The sequence below is a fragment of the Magnusiomyces paraingens genome, assembly GCF_902498895.1.
Source record: "Magnusiomyces paraingens strain CBS 517.90 genome assembly, contig: contig3, whole genome shotgun sequence".
Classification (NCBI taxonomy): Eukaryota; Fungi; Ascomycota; class Dipodascomycetes; order Dipodascales; family Dipodascaceae; genus Magnusiomyces; species Magnusiomyces paraingens.
In genome coordinates, this window is record NW_022474069.1 from 3,153,081 (window position 1) to 3,169,071 (window position 15,991).

At 41.1% G+C, this 15,991-nt stretch overlaps 5 protein-coding genes across 5 annotated transcripts; 4 read left to right on the forward strand and 1 right to left on the reverse strand.

Annotated features, from left to right (window-relative positions):
- Positions 1 to 25: 25 nt before the first annotated feature.
- SAPINGB_P004278 (uncharacterized protein) lies at positions 26 to 1,316 on the forward strand (the record flags this gene model as incomplete). Its single annotated transcript, XM_031998993.1, has 2 exons — positions 26 to 928; positions 975 to 1,316. The coding sequence occupies 2 exons, from the start codon at positions 26 to 28 to the stop codon at positions 1,314 to 1,316; spliced, it is 1,245 nt and encodes a 414-aa protein (XP_031854884.1).
- A 157-nt stretch (positions 1,317 to 1,473) lies between these two features.
- Positions 1,474 to 1,806, forward strand: SAPINGB_P004279 (uncharacterized protein; the record flags this gene model as incomplete). Its single annotated transcript, XM_031998994.1, has 1 exon — positions 1,474 to 1,806. The coding sequence occupies one exon, from the start codon at positions 1,474 to 1,476 to the stop codon at positions 1,804 to 1,806; it is 333 nt and encodes a 110-aa protein (XP_031854885.1).
- Positions 1,807 to 2,094: 288 nt separating this feature from the next.
- On the reverse strand, positions 2,095 to 7,597 carry SAPINGB_P004280 (uncharacterized protein; the record flags this gene model as incomplete). Its single annotated transcript, XM_031998995.1, has 6 exons — positions 2,095 to 2,557; positions 2,614 to 2,954; positions 3,005 to 5,076; positions 5,459 to 5,988; positions 6,097 to 6,861; positions 6,930 to 7,597. The coding sequence occupies 6 exons, from the start codon at positions 7,595 to 7,597 to the stop codon at positions 2,095 to 2,097; spliced, it is 4,839 nt and encodes a 1,612-aa protein (XP_031854886.1).
- An 844-nt stretch (positions 7,598 to 8,441) lies between these two features.
- Positions 8,442 to 11,724, forward strand: SAPINGB_P004281 (uncharacterized protein; the record flags this gene model as incomplete). The annotated part of the gene is made up of 2 exons (XM_031998996.1): positions 8,442 to 11,012; positions 11,095 to 11,724. The coding sequence occupies 2 exons, from the start codon at positions 8,442 to 8,444 to the stop codon at positions 11,722 to 11,724; spliced, it is 3,201 nt and encodes a 1,066-aa protein (XP_031854887.1).
- Positions 11,725 to 11,999: 275 nt separating this feature from the next.
- Positions 12,000 to 15,932, forward strand: SAPINGB_P004282 (uncharacterized protein; the record flags this gene model as incomplete). Its single annotated transcript, XM_031998997.1, has 3 exons — positions 12,000 to 12,670; positions 12,739 to 14,729; positions 14,785 to 15,932. The coding sequence occupies 3 exons, from the start codon at positions 12,000 to 12,002 to the stop codon at positions 15,930 to 15,932; spliced, it is 3,810 nt and encodes a 1,269-aa protein (XP_031854888.1).
- Positions 15,933 to 15,991: the final 59 nt, after the last annotated feature.

Consider the following 15,991-nt stretch of genomic DNA (forward strand, 5'->3'; position numbering starts at 1 on the left):
TTGGATAATATTTTCTATTATTATCATGACTTCCCGTGTCACAGTTCAACAGGTTATGGGCCGCACTTCGGCTTATATTAATCTTACTTCCTCTGAAAAACTCACTCCTCTCAACTATCATGTCTGGGCTACTAAGATCCTTTTGGGTCTTCGTGCTATGAATAATGGTGTCCATCTTTATGTCGAAGCTGGTACTGTCAATCCAGCTGCTAATGAATCCCTCGAAGACCTCACCGCCTCGCTTGACACCGTCGTCCATGATGTTATCCTCAACAATATTTCTCCTGAGTTGATCGAACATGTTAATGATGTGGCCATTAGAGGCCGTGACCTCTGGCTTTATCTTCATCAGGAGTATAGTCAACTTCAACCCGCCGATGTCATCTCACTTATGAAATCCCTCTATGCTGGCAATATTGATGTTGGTCCAAAGTTTGTTTCTTCTGCTCGTTCTTATGTTGCTACGTGGCGTTCCATCTACCAATCATTGTCGCCTGATTCGGTCGTGGCCTTCAACGCTTTGGCTTCAATGGGTCCCAATTGTGAGCGCTTCATCCAGTACGCCTTGGAGCACCGCTTTGATAGTAACAACAATACTGACAACCTTGATATCAACAACTTCATCCGGAACACTGATAAATGGGCCAAGTTGTTGAAGATTACTGGACCCCCTGCTACTCTTTCGACTGAAGCGTTCGTTGCTTCATCAAAGAAGTACAATAACAAATCTAAGGGTGATGGTATCAAATGTTTCCGTTGTAAGAGGCGTGGTCATACTTCCAACAATTGTCATGTCTCTTGGGAAGAGGTTCAGGCTGCTCGCCAAGATAATAAGGATGACAAGGAATCTAAAGAGGCTAAAACCTCAAGAGGTTGGTTTGCTGAGACTATTGATGAATTTTCTGAGATAGTTGATGATGATCCATTTGTGAGTTCCGCTTTTTGTGTCCGAGACATCTGTTGTTTCTGAAAAGTTTGGTAACAGTTGCTCCGAGTCGTTTGATGATTTGGAATCCGAACTTTTTGATTCTTCTGAGCCGTGTGTCGGCGATGAAGATTGTTTTGTTGGTCAAGTTTCTGAGCATTGTTCAAACTCAGAACTTGATATTGATTCAGTTGGTAAACCGTTTGTTGGTTCCACTGATGATTCTTGTTTTATTTCTGAACCGTATGTCGGTTCTACTGTTGTTTGTTTGGAGTCTGAACCGTGTGTCAGTTCAGCTCCTATTTGTTTTGATTCTGAATCGTTGGTCGATTCGGATATTGTTCCTTTGATTCTGAACCGTTGGTCGGTTCTTCTTTTATTCTTGTTCTGATTCTAAACCGTTGGTCGGTTCTGATGATGATATTGTCTTACCTTCTTTTGATTTTTTGGTGGATTCAATTACTGAACCTTCTCCACCTAATGTTAAACCTATTGTTACACCAAAATCCCGTTTTTCTCCATTCTTTTACTTATCTTTTGTTACCATCATGTTGTTTTCCTTGATTTTAATTGTCGTCTGGCATCCTTCTTCAATCTTGGATTTAAGTCATTCAGTACATCACGTTTTTGTTGCTGAATCTACTACTTCTGCTGAGGCCAACTTAGTTGTTGGGTCTGATTCTTTTGACTTTATCCATGATATTACCAGTCACATTTGCAATAACATCTCATATTTTTCTTCTCTTCGTCCCACTTCGGCTACTATTCGTGGTCTTGGTTCTGCTACTGCTGAGGGGGTTGGCGACATTGTCGTTGATCTTCTTGGTAAAGATGACCAGCCTTGTGACCGCGTTGTTCTTCGAGATGTTGTTGAACTGTGACACGGGAAGTCATGATAATAATAGAAAATATTATCCAAGAAAAGTATATATTGAAATATATAAGATAAAACAGTTATATAAGAAGAAAGAAAAAGGAAAAGAAAAATTATAAAAGTTGGGAAAGAAACCTTCCTTATATACCCAAGGAAAAGAAAAATTTGCAGTGGTGAAAATTTTTCATTTGGGTTTGTCCCAAAGTTGAGTGGGTTTGTATTACACTTCAACTTTGTAACAAATTAAGGAGGGTAACCACAGTCACATAAGGGCTTAAACCTCATGCGGCTGTAACTAAAATAAACATAGGTTATCAACCATAGTTTCCCACCCAAACTCACGTGCATTATCAACTGCACTAGTCTGCGACAACATTGCATGCTCAACACCTCCCCTTGTCGCAGAATCACCTACTGCCTTCATACCAAGTAGTCCCCTCAATGTCTCAAACTTCACACGACCAAGATTCTTAGTGAACATATCTGCCAACATCACTTGAGTATCAAGATACTCCAGATGAATCACTCCACTGCGAATATAGTGACGCACAACATGATAACGAACATCAATATGCTTGGTGCGACGATGAAACACTGGGTTCTGAGCCAATGCAATACATCCCTGATTGTCCTCAAACATAGTCACTGGCAACGGAACAGGAATCTTGCAAAGGGACAACAACTGATTAATCCAGAAGCATTCCTTAGACGCATCAGACAATGACATATACTCAGACTCGACGCTGGACGATGCAGGACTAACTTGCTTTCGACAAGCCCAAGTAATGGGACCACCAGACAGAATAAAACATACCCAGTAAAGGACTTACGGTCCTGCTTGTCCTGTGCATAATCGGCATCACTATAGCCAACAAGCTTGTAGACTTTCTGAGCTCGATATTCAAGACCAAGTTCAGCAGTACCCTTAAGATAACGAAGAGTATGCTTAGCAGCTTCCATATGAATAGACTTAGGATTCTGCATATATCGACAAAGAAAGCTAACAGCAACAGCAAGATCAGGACGAGCACAATTAGCAGCATAAATCAGCTTACCAATAATACTGCGATACATGGAGGCATCGGTAGCAGAGTCAGACTCGGAAAAATCAGAAAGATCACGAGTGGGTAAAGGAGTCTTGACACTTGAACAGTTCTGCATACCAAACTCTTCCAACATATCAAAATATAACGTGAAACATCCACAGTAATATGGTACGGTGACTGCTTAACTCTCATGCCAAGGAACTGCTCGACTGGGCCCAAGTCTTTCATCTTAAACATAGATGACAAAGAAGACTTGGTTTTGGCAATGACCTCAGAAGAATTGCCAGAAATAAGTAAATCATCAACATACAGTGCAATAATAACCATGGTAGACCCAGATCCTTTGGTATACACACCGTAGTCACTTTCATTACGAATAAACCCAAGTTTGACAAGAGCACCATGAATCTTCTCATTCCAACACAAAGGAGCTTGCTTTAAACCATATAAAGACTTCTTCAAATGACACACTTTAGATTCCTGACCTTTGACAACAAAGCCTTTAGGTTGTCTCATATAAATATCTTCTTTGAGATCACCATTAAGAAATGCAGTCTCGACATCCATATGATGAACCTGGAACCCAAACTGAGCAGCAATAGCAAGAACAATCCTCACAGTCTCGTAACGAACAACAGGAGCAAAAGTTTCAGTATAATCAATACCTTCAACTTGCGAAAATCCAATACACACGAGACGAGCTTTGTAACGTTCAATTGAACCGTCAGCTTTGCGCTTAACTTTAAACACCCATTTGCTATTGATAGCCTTGCGACCAGGTGGGAGATCAACCAATTCCCAAGTACCATTGCGTTTAAGAGACGACATTTCAATAACACAGGCTTCAAGCCAAAACTCAGCTTCTTCACTAGACATAGCTTCTTCAAAACTACTAGGATCTGTAAAAACAAGTAAAGCCACATCATCATACTCAAAGCGGAGAGATTTGAGACGACGATAAGAAATACACTCTTCTTCAGCTGGACGTTTTGCAGGTGTTGCAGACACTGGAGATTGTTTCAAAGAATTTTCACAAAGATGTTTAGAAGGAGGTGAAACAATGTCATCAGAACTCGGGCGTTTGGCAGGAGTTATAGAAGGTAAACGAACAGCAACAACACGAGATCGAGATTTAGGCAAAACAGCTTGAGTATCATCCTTAGTGACAACACTAACACCAGCTTGGTCAAGAGAATTAACTAGATCAGACGAAGGAGATTCTTGACTAAGTGGCACTACTTCCAACTCAACAGAAGGTGGAGTGGGAGACGAAGCAATGATAGACGGTTGAAACCCAATATCACCCCCTCGTTGCGAGATCCCAGAATCACCTGAAATATTAGATTCATTAATAGATGGACCAGCTTCAGATAAGTCTAATTGTGAAGGAATATATTCCGAAGAAGAAACAATAGGACTTGAGTCAGGAGAGATAGAGACATCATGATCTGAAGGTGGAAGAATAGGAGAACTAGGAAGAGATGGAACAGAAGGAATAGAAGGAAGAGTAGGAAGAGTAGGAGACTCAAGAGGAGCAGAAGGTGTAGACAAAATGCGACGAACAGAACGAGGCTTATGAACAATAATAGAAGAAGAAGAAGGAGGAGGTGGCGACGGAGAATGAGACGGAGAAGAAGACGGAGACGGAGACGGTAAAGCACAAATAGAACCAGAACCAGAACCAGATGAGGATGCTGGTAAAGATCTATGAGACCCAAAACTAGAACCAGAACTTGAATCAGAACTAGCAATAGAATTAACCCTAACATTAGATCCTAAACCAGTCCCCTTAGAATCAAAACAAGGCCCTGACATGGACCCTGAACCAGAACCAACACTAAACCCAACACCAGTACCATTAATAGACAAGTCTTTATCACTTTTCATAAATGGAAACTTGGACTCATCAAAGTAAACACTCCTGGCTTCAACAATGCTTGAATCAAGAAGAACTCGATAAGCTGTACGATCCAAAGAATACCCAACAAAAACACCAGCTTCAGTATTTGAACTTAACTTAGATTCTCTTTTAGCACCAGGAAGAACAACTGTAGCTTGACAACCAAATACTTTCATATGGTGATAACTAGGAGGTTTACCAGTCCAAAGTTGAAGAGGTGCAACACCACCAGTGGTACGACTAGGAAGACGGTTCCTAATATAATTAGCAGACTTGACAGCTTCACCCCATAAATACTCAGGAGCATGAGCATATAAAAGCATAGACTTGGCTTTTCAAATAATGTGCGATTCAATCGCTCAGCAACACCATTTTGCTGAGGAGTATGAGGAACTGTATAAGTATGCTTGATACCCTTAGACACAAAGAACTGCTCCAGGTCTTTGGAAATGTATTCGCCGCCATTATCAGAATGAAAATATGCAACTCGATCACCAGCAGAATCACCAGAAAAATAAGATTCACACCTAGCAATAAAATTACGAATGGCAAGACTTGCATCACTTTTCCTAACCAACAACTCAACATAAGAGTACCTGGAATAATAATCCATAATGGTTAAGACATAACGATGACCCAGGGGTAGCGACATGAGGACCGCTCAAATCAGAAACAAATAATTCCAAAGGACGACTAGCTTTTTTCTGTGGTACCATTAAATGGCAATGCTGTGGCTTTGCCACCCAAACAAGCGTCACACTTATGACTATCCACAACCTCAAAATGAGTAGGCTTGACAGAAAGTGACTTAGATAATTTCTTGAGAACGTCCACACTGGCGTGACCAAGTCGCTTGTGCCAAAGATTGGCAGACGACTCAACAGCAAACACCTCATGGACAGGCTTGGAAGGCAAAACAACTCGGAAACGACAAAAGTACAAGTCACCCATGGCAATGGCGTGGACTCGAGTTTTGCCATTTTCAACAGCAGAAATATGGTTAAGGTCTTGAATGAACCGACAACCACCAGCAGTAGCTCGACGAGCAGCAAATAAATTGCGAGGAATCTTAGGAACATATAAAACATCTCGAAGAACAACGCGGTCACAAGGCTGGTCATCTTTACCAAGAAGATCAACGACAATGTCGCCACCCCCCTCAGCAGTAGCAGAACCAAGACCACGAATGGTAGCCGAAGTGGGACGAAGAGAAGAAAAATATGAGATGTTATTGCAAATGTGACTGGTAGCACCGGTATCATGGATAAAGTCAAAGAATCAGACCCAACAACTAAGTTGGCCTCAGCAGAAGTAGTAGATTCAGCAACAAAAACGTGATGGACTGAATGACTTAAATCCAAGATTGAAGAAGGATGCCAGACGACAATTAAAATCAAGGAAAACAACATGATGGTAACAAAAGATAAGTAAAAGAATGGAAAAACGGGATTTTGGTGTAACAATAGGTTTAACATTAGGTGGAGAAGGTTCAGTAATTGAATCCACCAAAAAATCAAAAGAAGGTAAGACAATATCATCATCAGAACCGACCAACGGTTTAGAATCAGAACAAGAAATAAAAGAAGAACCGACCAACGGTTCAGAATCAAAAGGAACAATATCCGAATCGACCAACGATTCAGAATCAAAACAAATAGGAGCTGAACTGACACACGGTTCAGACTCCAAACAAACAACAGTAGAACCGACATACGGTTCAGAAATAAAACAAGAATCATCAGTGGAACCAACAAACGGTTTACCAACTGAATCAATATCAAGTTCTGAGTTTGAACAATGCTCAGAAACTTGACCAACAAAACAATCTTCATCGCCGACACACGGCTCAGAAGAATCAAAAAGTTCGGATTCCAAATCATCAAACGACTCGGAGCAACTGTTACCAAACTTTTCAGAAACAACAGATGTCTCGGACACAAAAGCGGAACTCACAAATGGATCATCATCAACTATCTCAGAAAATTCATCAATAGTCTCAGCAAACCAACCTCTTGAGGTTTTAGCCTCTTTAGATTCCTTGTCATCCTTATTATCTTGGCGAGCAGCCTGAACCTCTTCCCAAGAGACATGACAATTGTTGGAAGTATGACCACGCCTCTTACAACGAAAACATTTGATACCATCACCCTTAGATTTGTTATTGTACTTCTTTGATGAAGCAACGAACGCTTCAGTCGAAAGAGTAGCTGGGGTCCAGTAATCTTCAACAACTTGGCCCATTTATCAGTGTTCCGGATGAAGTTGTTGATATCAAGGTTGTCAGCATTGTTACTATCAAAGCGGTGCTCCAAGGCGTACTGGATGAAGCGCTCACAATTGGGACCCATTGAGGCCAAAGCGTTGAAGGCCACAACCGAATCAGGCGACAATGATTGGTAGATGGAACGCCATGTAGCAACATAAGAACGAACAGAAGAAACAAACTTTGGACCAACATCAATATTGCCAGCATAGAGGGATTTCATAAGTGAGATGACATCGGCGGGTTGAAGTTGACTATACTCCTGATGAAGATAAAGCCAGAGGTCACGGCCTCTAATGGCCACATCATTAACATGTTCGATCAACTCAGGAGAAATATTGTTGAGGATAACATCATGGACGACGGTGTCAAGCGAGGCGGTGAGGTCTTCGAGGGATTCATTAGCAGCTGGATTGACAGTACCAGCTTCGACATAAAGATGGACACCATTATTCATTGCACGAAGACCCAAAAGGATCTTAGTAGCCCAGACATGATAGTTGAGAGGAGTGAGTTTTTCAGAGGAAGTAAGATTAATATAAGCCGAAGTGCGGCCCATAACCTGTTGAACTGTGACACGGGAAGTCATGATAATAATAGAAAATATTATCCAAGAAAAGTATATATTGAAATATATAAGATAAAACAGTTATATAAGAAGAAAGAAAAAGGAAAAGAAAAATTATAAAAGTTGGGAAAGAAACCTTCCTTATATACCCAAGGAAAAGAAAAATTTGCAGTGGTGAAAATTTTTCATTTGGGTTTGTCCCAAAGTTGAGTGGGTTTGTATTACACTTCAACTTTGTAACAAATTAAGGAGGGTAACCACAGTCACATAAGGGCTTAAACCTAATGCGGCTAAAACTAAAATAAACATAGGTTATCAACCATAGTTTCCCACCCAAACTCACGTGCATTATCAACTGCACTAGTCTGCGACAACATTGCATGCTCAACAGATGTTTTATATGTTCCTAAGATTCCTCGCAATTTATTTGCTGCTCGTCGAGCTACTGCTGGTGGTTGTAGGTTCATTCAAGACCTTAACCATATTTCTGCTGTTGAAAATGGCAAAACTCGAGTCCACGCCATTGCCATGGGTGACTTGTACTTTGTCTTTTCCGAGTTGTTTTGCCTTCAAGCCAGTTCATGAGGTGTTTGCTTTTGGGAGTCGTCTGCCAATCTTTGGCACAAGCGACTTGGTCGCCAGTGTGGACGTTCTCAAGAAATTATCTAAGTCACTTTCTGTCAAAGCCTACTCATTTTGAGGGTTGTGGATAGTCATAAGTGTGACGTTGCTTAATGGCAAAACAGCATTCCATTTAATGGTACCACAGAAAAAGCTAGTCGCCCTTTTGGGAAATTATTTGTTTCTGATTTAAGCGGTCCTCATGTCGCTACCCCCTGTGGGTCATCGTTATGTCTTAACCATTATGGATTATTATTCCAGGTACTCTTATGTGGAGTTGTTGGTTAGGAAAAGTGATGCAAGTCTTGCCATTCGTAACTTTATTGCTAGGTGTGAATCTTATTTTTCTGGTGATTCTGCTGGTGATCGAGTTGCATATTTTCATTCTGATAATGGCGGCGAATACATTTCCAAAGACCTGGAGCAGTTCTTTGTGACTAAGGGTATCAAGCATACTTATACAGTTCCTCATACTCCTCAACAAAATGGTGTTGCTGAGCGATTGAATCGCACATTATTTGAGAAAGCCAAGTCTATGCTTTTATATGCTCATGCTCCTGAATACTTATGGGGTGAAGCTGTCAAGTCTGCTAACTATATTAGGAACCGTCTTCCTAGTCGTACCACTGGTGGTGTTGCACCTCTTCAACTTTGGACTGGTAAACCTCCTAGTTATCACCATATGAAAGTATTTGGTTGTCAAGCTACAGTTGTTCTTCCTGGTGCTAAAAGAGAATCTAAGTTAAGTTCAAATACTGAAGCTGGTGTTTTTGTTGGGTATTCTTTGGATCGTACAGCTTATCGAGTTCTTCTTGATTCAAGCATTGTTGAAGCCAGGAGTGTTTACTTTGATGAGTCCAAGTTTCCATTTATGAAAAGTGATAAGGACTTGTCTATTAATGGTACTGGTGTTGGGTTTAGTATTGGTTCTGGTTCAGGGTCCATGTCAGGACCTTGTTTTGATTCTAAGGGGACTGGTTTAGGATCTAATGTTAGGGTTAATTCTATTGCTAGTTCTGATTTAAGTTCTGGTTCTAGTTTTGGGTCTCATAGATCTTTACCAGCATCCTCATCTGGTTCTGGTTCTGGTTCTGTTTGGTTCTGGTTCTATTTGTCTCCGTCTCCGTCTCCGTCTTCTTCTCCGTCTCATTCTCCGTCGCCGCCTCCTTCTTCTTCTTCTTCTATTATTGTTCATAAGCCTCGTTCTGTTCGTCGCATTTTGTCTACACCTTCTGCTCCTCTTGAGTCTCCTACTCTTCCTACTCTTCCTTCTATTGCTTCAGTTCCATCTCTTCCTAGTTCTCCTATTCTTCCACCTTCAGATCATGATGTCTCTATCTCTCCTGACTCAAGTCCTATTGTTTCTCCTTCGGAATATATTCCTTCACAATTAGACTTATCTGAAGCTGGTCCATCTATTAATGAATCTGATATTTCTGGTGATTCTGGGATCTCGCAACGAGGGGGTGATATTGGGTTTCAACCGTCTATCATTGCTTCGTCTCCCATTCCACCACCTTCTGTTGAATTGGAAGTAGTGCCACTTAGTCAAGAATCTCCTTCGTCTGATCTTGTTAATTCTCTTGACCAAGCTGGTGTTAGTGTTGTCACTAAGGATGATACTCAAGCTGTTTTGCCTAAATCTCGATCTCGTGTTGTTGCTGTTCGTTTACCTTCTATAACTCCTGCCAAACGCCCGAGTTCTGATGATATTGTTTCACCTCCTTCTAAACATCTTTGTGAAAATTCTTTGAAACAATCTCCAGTGTCTGCAACACCTGCAAAACGTCCAGCTGAAGAAGAGTGTATTTCTTATCGTCGTCTCAAATCTCTCCGCTTTGAGTATGATGATGTGGCTTTACTTGTTTTACAGATCCTAGTAGTTTTGAAGAAGCTATGTCTAGTGAAGAAGCTGAGTTTTGGCTTGAAGCCTGTGTTATTGAAATGTCGTCTCTTAAACGCAATGGTACTTGGGAATTGGTTGATCTCCCACCTGGTCGCAAGGCTATCAATAGCAAATGGGTATTTAAAGTTAAGCGCAAAGCTGACGGTTCAATTGAACGTTACAAAGCTCGTCTCGTGTGTATTGGATTTTCGCAAGTTGAAGGTATTGATTATACTGAAACTTTTGCTCCCTGTTGTTCGTTACGAGACTGTGAGGATTGTTCTTGCTATTGCTGCTCAGTTTGGGTTCCAGGTTCATCATATGGATGTCGAGACTGCATTTCTTAATGGTGATCTCAAAGAAGATATTTATATGAGACAACCTAAAGGCTTTGTTGTCAAAGGTCAGGAATCTAAAGTGTGTCATTTGAAGAAGTCTTTGTATGGTTTAAAGCAAGCTCCTTTGTGTTGGAATGAGAAGATTCATGGTGCTCTTGTCAAACTTGGGTTTATTCGTAATGAAAGTGACTACGGTGTGTATACCAAAGGATCTGGGTCTACCATGGTTATTATTGCACTGTATGTTGATGATTTACTTATTTCTGGCAATTCTTCTGAAGTCATTGCCAAAACCAAGTCGTCTTTGTCATCTATGTTCAAGATGAAAGACTTGGGTCCAGTCGAGCAGTTCCTTGGCATGAGAGTTAAGCAGTCACCTTACCATATTACTGTGGATGTTTCGCGTTATATTTTTGATATGTTGGAAGAGTTTGGTATGCAGAATTGTTCAAGTGTCAAGACTCCTTTACCCACTCGTGATCTTTCTGATTTTTCCGAGTCTGACTCTGCTACCGATGCCTCCATGTATCGCAGTATTATTGGTAAGCTGATTTATGCTGCTAATTGTGCTCGTCCTGATCTTGCTGTTGCTGTTAGCTTTCTTTGTCGATATATGCAGAGTCCTAAGTCTATTCATATGGAAGCTGCTAAGCATACTCTTCGTTATCTTCAAGGGTACTGCTGAACTTGGTCTTGAATATCGAGCTCAGAAAGTCTACAAGCTTGTTGGTTATAGTGATGCCGACTATGCACAGGACAAACAGGACCGTAAGTCCTTTACTGGGTATGTTTTCATTCTGTCTGGTGGTCCCATTACTTGGGCTTGTCGAAAGCAAGTTAGTCCTGCATCGTCCAGCGTCGAGTCTGAGTACATGTCATTGTCTGATGCGTCTAAGGAATGCTTCTGGATTAATCAGTTGTTGTCTCTTTGCAAGATTCCTATTCCTTTGCCAGTGACTATGTTTGAGGACAATCAGGGATGTATTGCTTTGGCTCAGAACCCAGTGTTTCATCGTCGCACCAAGCATATTGATGTTCGTTATCATGTTGTCCGTCACTATATTCGCAGTGGAGTGATTCATCTGGAGTATCTTGATACTCAAGTGATGTTGGCAGATATGTTCACTAAGAATCTTGGTCGTGTGAAGTTTGAGACATTAAGGGGACTACTTGGTATGAAGGCAGTAGGTGATTCTGCGACAAGGGGAGGTGTTGAGCATGCAATGTTGTCGCAGACTAGTGCAGTTGATAATGCACGTGAGTTTGGGTGGGAAACTATGGTTGATAACCTATGTTTATTTTAGTTTTAGCCGCATTAGGTTTAAGCCCTTATGTGACTGTGGTTACCCTCCTTAATTTGTTACAAAGTTGAAGTGTAATACAAACCCACTCAACTTTGGGACAAACCCAAATGAAAAATTTTCACCACTGCAAATTTTTCTTTCCCTTGGATATTTAAGGAAGGTTTCTTCCCAAACTTTTATAATTTTTCTTTTCCTTTTTCTTTCTTCTTATATAACTGTTTTATCTTATATATTTCAATATATACTTTTCTTGGATAATATTTTCTATTATTATCATGACTTCCCGTGTCACAGTTCAACAGGTTATGGGCCGCACTTCGGCTTATATTAATCTTACTTCCTCTGAAAAACTCACTCCTCTCAACTATCATGTCTGGGCTACTAAGATCCTTTTGGGTCTTCGTGCTATGAATAATGGTGTCCACCTTTATGTCGAAGCTGGTACTGTCAATCCAGCTGCTAATGAATCCCTCGAAGACCTCACCGCCTCGCTTGATACCGTCGTCCATGATGTCATCCTCAACAACATTTCTCCTGAGTTGATCGAACATGTTAATGATGTGGCCATTAGAGGCCGTGACCTCTGGCTTTATCTTCATCAGGAGTATAGTCAACTTCAACCCGCCGATGTCATCTCTCTTATGAAATCCCTCTATGCTGGCAATATTGATGTTGGTCCAAAGTTTGTTTCTTCTGTTCGCTCTTATGTTGCTACGTGGCGTTCCATCTACCAATCATTGTCGCCTGATTCGGTTGTGGCCTTCAACGCTTTGGCCTCAATGGGTCCCAACTGTGAGCGCTTCATCCAGTATGCCTTGGAGCACCGCTTTGATAGTAACAACAATACTGACAACCTTGATATCAATAACTTTATCCGGAACACTGATAAATGGGCCAAGTTGTTGAAGATTACTGGACCCCTGCTACTCTTTCGACTGAAGCGTTCGTTGCTTCATCAAAGAAGTACAATAACAAATCTAAGGGTGATGGTATCAAATGTTTTCGTTGTAAGAGGCGTGGTCATACTTCCAACAATTGTCATGTCTCTTGGGAAGAGGTTCAGGCTGCTCGCCAAGATAATAAGGATGACAAGGAATCTAAAGAGGCTAAAACCTCAAGAGGTTGGTTTGCTGAGACTATTGATGAATTTTCTGAGATAGTTGATGATGATCCATTTGTGAGTTCCGCTTTTGTGTCCGAGACATCTGTTGTTTCTGAAAAGTTTGGTAACAGTTGCTCCGAGTCGTTTGATGATTTGGAATCCGAACTTTTTGATTCTTCTGAGCCGTGTGTCGGCGATGAAGATTGTTTTGTTGGTCAAGTTTCTGAGTATTGTTCAAACTCAGGACTTGATATTGATTCAGTTGGTTCCACTGATGATTCTTGTTTTAATTCTGAACCGTATGTCGGTTCTACTGTTGTTTGTTTGGAGTCTGAACCGTGTGTCAGTTCAGCTCCTATTTGTTTTGATTCTGAATCGTTGGTCGATTCGGATGTTGTTTCTTTTGATTCTGAACCGTTGGTCGGTTCTTCTTTTATTTCTTGTTCTGATTCTAAACCGTTGGTCGGTTCTGATGATGATATTGTCTTACCTTCTTTTGATTTTTTGGTGGATTCAATTACTGAACCTTCTCCGCCTATTGTTAAACCTATTGTTACACCAAAATCCCGTTTTTCTCCATTCTTTTACTTATCTTTTGTTACCATCATGTTGTTTTCCTTGATCTTAATTGTCGTCTGGCATCCTTCTTCAATCTTGGATTTAAGTCATTCAGTCCATCATGTTTTTGTTGCTGAATCTACTACTTCTGCTGAGGCCAACTTAGTTGTTGGGTCTGATTCTTTTGACTTTATCCATGATACTGGTGCTACCAGTCACATTTGCAATAACATCTCATATTTTTCTTCTCTTCGTCCCACTTCGGCTACCATTCGTGGTCTTGGTTCTGCTACTGCTGAGGGGGTTGGCGACATTGTCGTTGATCTTCTTGGTAAAGATGACCAGCCTTGTGACCGCGTTGTTCTTCGAGATGTTTTATATGTTCCTAAGATTCCTCGCAATTTATTTGCTGCTCGTCGAGCTACTGCTGGTGGTTGTAGGTTCATTCAAGACCTTAACCATATTTCTGCTGTTGAAAATGGCAAAACTCGAGTCCACGCCATTGCCATGGGTGACTTGTACTTTTGTCGTTTCCGAGTTGTTTTGCCTTCCAAGCCAGTCCATGAGGTGTTTGCTGTTGAGTCGTCTGCCAATCTTTGGCACAAGCGACTTGGTCACGCCAGTGTGGACGTTCTCAAGAAATTATCTAAGTCACTTTCTGTCAAGCCTACTCATTTTGAGGTTGTGGATAGTCATAAGTGTGACGCTTGCTTGGGTGGCAAAGCCACAGCATTGCCATTTAATGGTACCACTGAAAAAGCTAGTCGCCCATTGGAATTATTTGTTTCTGATTTGAGCGGTCCTCATGTCGCTACCCCTGTGGGTCATCGTTATGTCTTAACTATTATGGATTATTATTCCAGGTACTCTTATGTGGAGTTGTTGGTTAGGAAAAGTGATGCAAGTCTTGCCATTCGTAACTTTATTGCTAGGTGTGAATCTTATTTTTCTGGTGATTCTGCTGGTGATCGAGTTGCATATTTTCATTCTGATAATGGCGGCGAATACATTTCCAAAGACCTGGAGCAGTTCTTTGTGTCTAAGGGTATCAAGCATACTTATACAGTTCCTCATACTCCTCAACAAAATGGTGTTGCTGAGCGATTGAATCGCACATTATTTGAGAAAGCCAAGTCTATGCTTTTATATGCTCATGCTCCTGAGTATTTATGGGGTGAAGCTGTCAAGTCTGCTAATTATATTAGGAACCGTCTTCCTAGTCGTACCACTGGTGGTGTTGCACCTCTTCAACTTTGGACTGGTAAACCTCCTAGTTATCATCATATGAAAGTATTTGGTTGTCAAGCTACAGTTGTTCTTCCTGGTGCTAAAAAAGAGAATCTAAGTTAAGTTCAAATACTGAAGCTGGTGTTTTGTTGGGTATTCTTTGGATCGTACAGCTTATCGAGTTCTTCTTGATTCAAGCATTGTTGAAGCCAGGAGTGTTTACTTTGATGAGTCCAAGTTTCCATTTATGAAAAGTGATAAGGACTTGTCTATTAATGCTACTGGTGTTGGGTTTAGTGTTGGTTCTGGTTCAGGGTCCATGTCAGGACCTTGTTTTGATTCTAAGGGGACTGGTTTAGGATCTAATGTTAGGGTTAATTCTATTGCTAGTTCTGATTTAAGTTCTGGTTCTAGTTTTGGGTCTCATAGATCTTTACCAGCATCCTCATCTGGTTCTGGTTCTGGTTCTATTTGTGCTTTACCGTCTCCGTCTCCGTCTTCTTCTCCGTCTCATTCTCCGTCGCCGCCTCCTTCTTCTTCTTCTTCTTCTATTATTGTTCATAAGCCTCGTTCTGTTCGTCGCATTTTGTCTACACCTTCTGCTCCTCTTGAGTCTCCTACTCTTCCTTCTATTGCTTCTGTTCCATCTCTTCCTAGTTCTCCTATTCTTCCACCTTCAGATCATGATGTCTCTATCTCTCCTGACTCTAGTCCTATTATTTCTTCTTCGGAATATATTCCTTCACAATTAGACTTATCTGAAACTGGTCCATCTATTAATGAATCTGATATTTCAGGTGATTCTGGGATCTCGCAACGAGGGGGTGATATTGGGTTTCAACCGTCTATCATTGCTTCGTCTCCCACTCCACCACCTTCTGTTGAATTGGAAGTAGTGCCACTTAGTCAAGAATCTCCTTCGTCTGATCTTGTTAATTCTCTTGACCAAGCTGGTGTTAGTGTTGTCACTAAGGATGATACTCAAGCTGTTTTGCCTAAATCTCGATCTCGTGTTGTTGCTGTTCGTTTACCTTCTATAACTCCTGCCAAACGCCCGAGTTCTGATGACATTGTTTCACCTCCTTCTAAACACCTTTGTGAAAATTCTTTGAAACAATCTCCAGTGTCTGCAACACCTGCAAAACGTCCAGCTGAAGAAGAGTGTATTTCTTATCGTCGTCTCAAATCTCTCCGCTTTGAGTATGATGATGTGGCTTTACTTGTTTTTGTTGAGCATGCAATGTTGTCGCAGACTAGTGCAGTTGATAATGCACGTGAGTTTGGGTGGGAAACTATGGTTGACAATCTATGTTTATTTTAGTTTTAGCCGCATTAGGTTTAAGCCCTTATGTGACTGTGGTTACCCTCCTTAATTTGTTA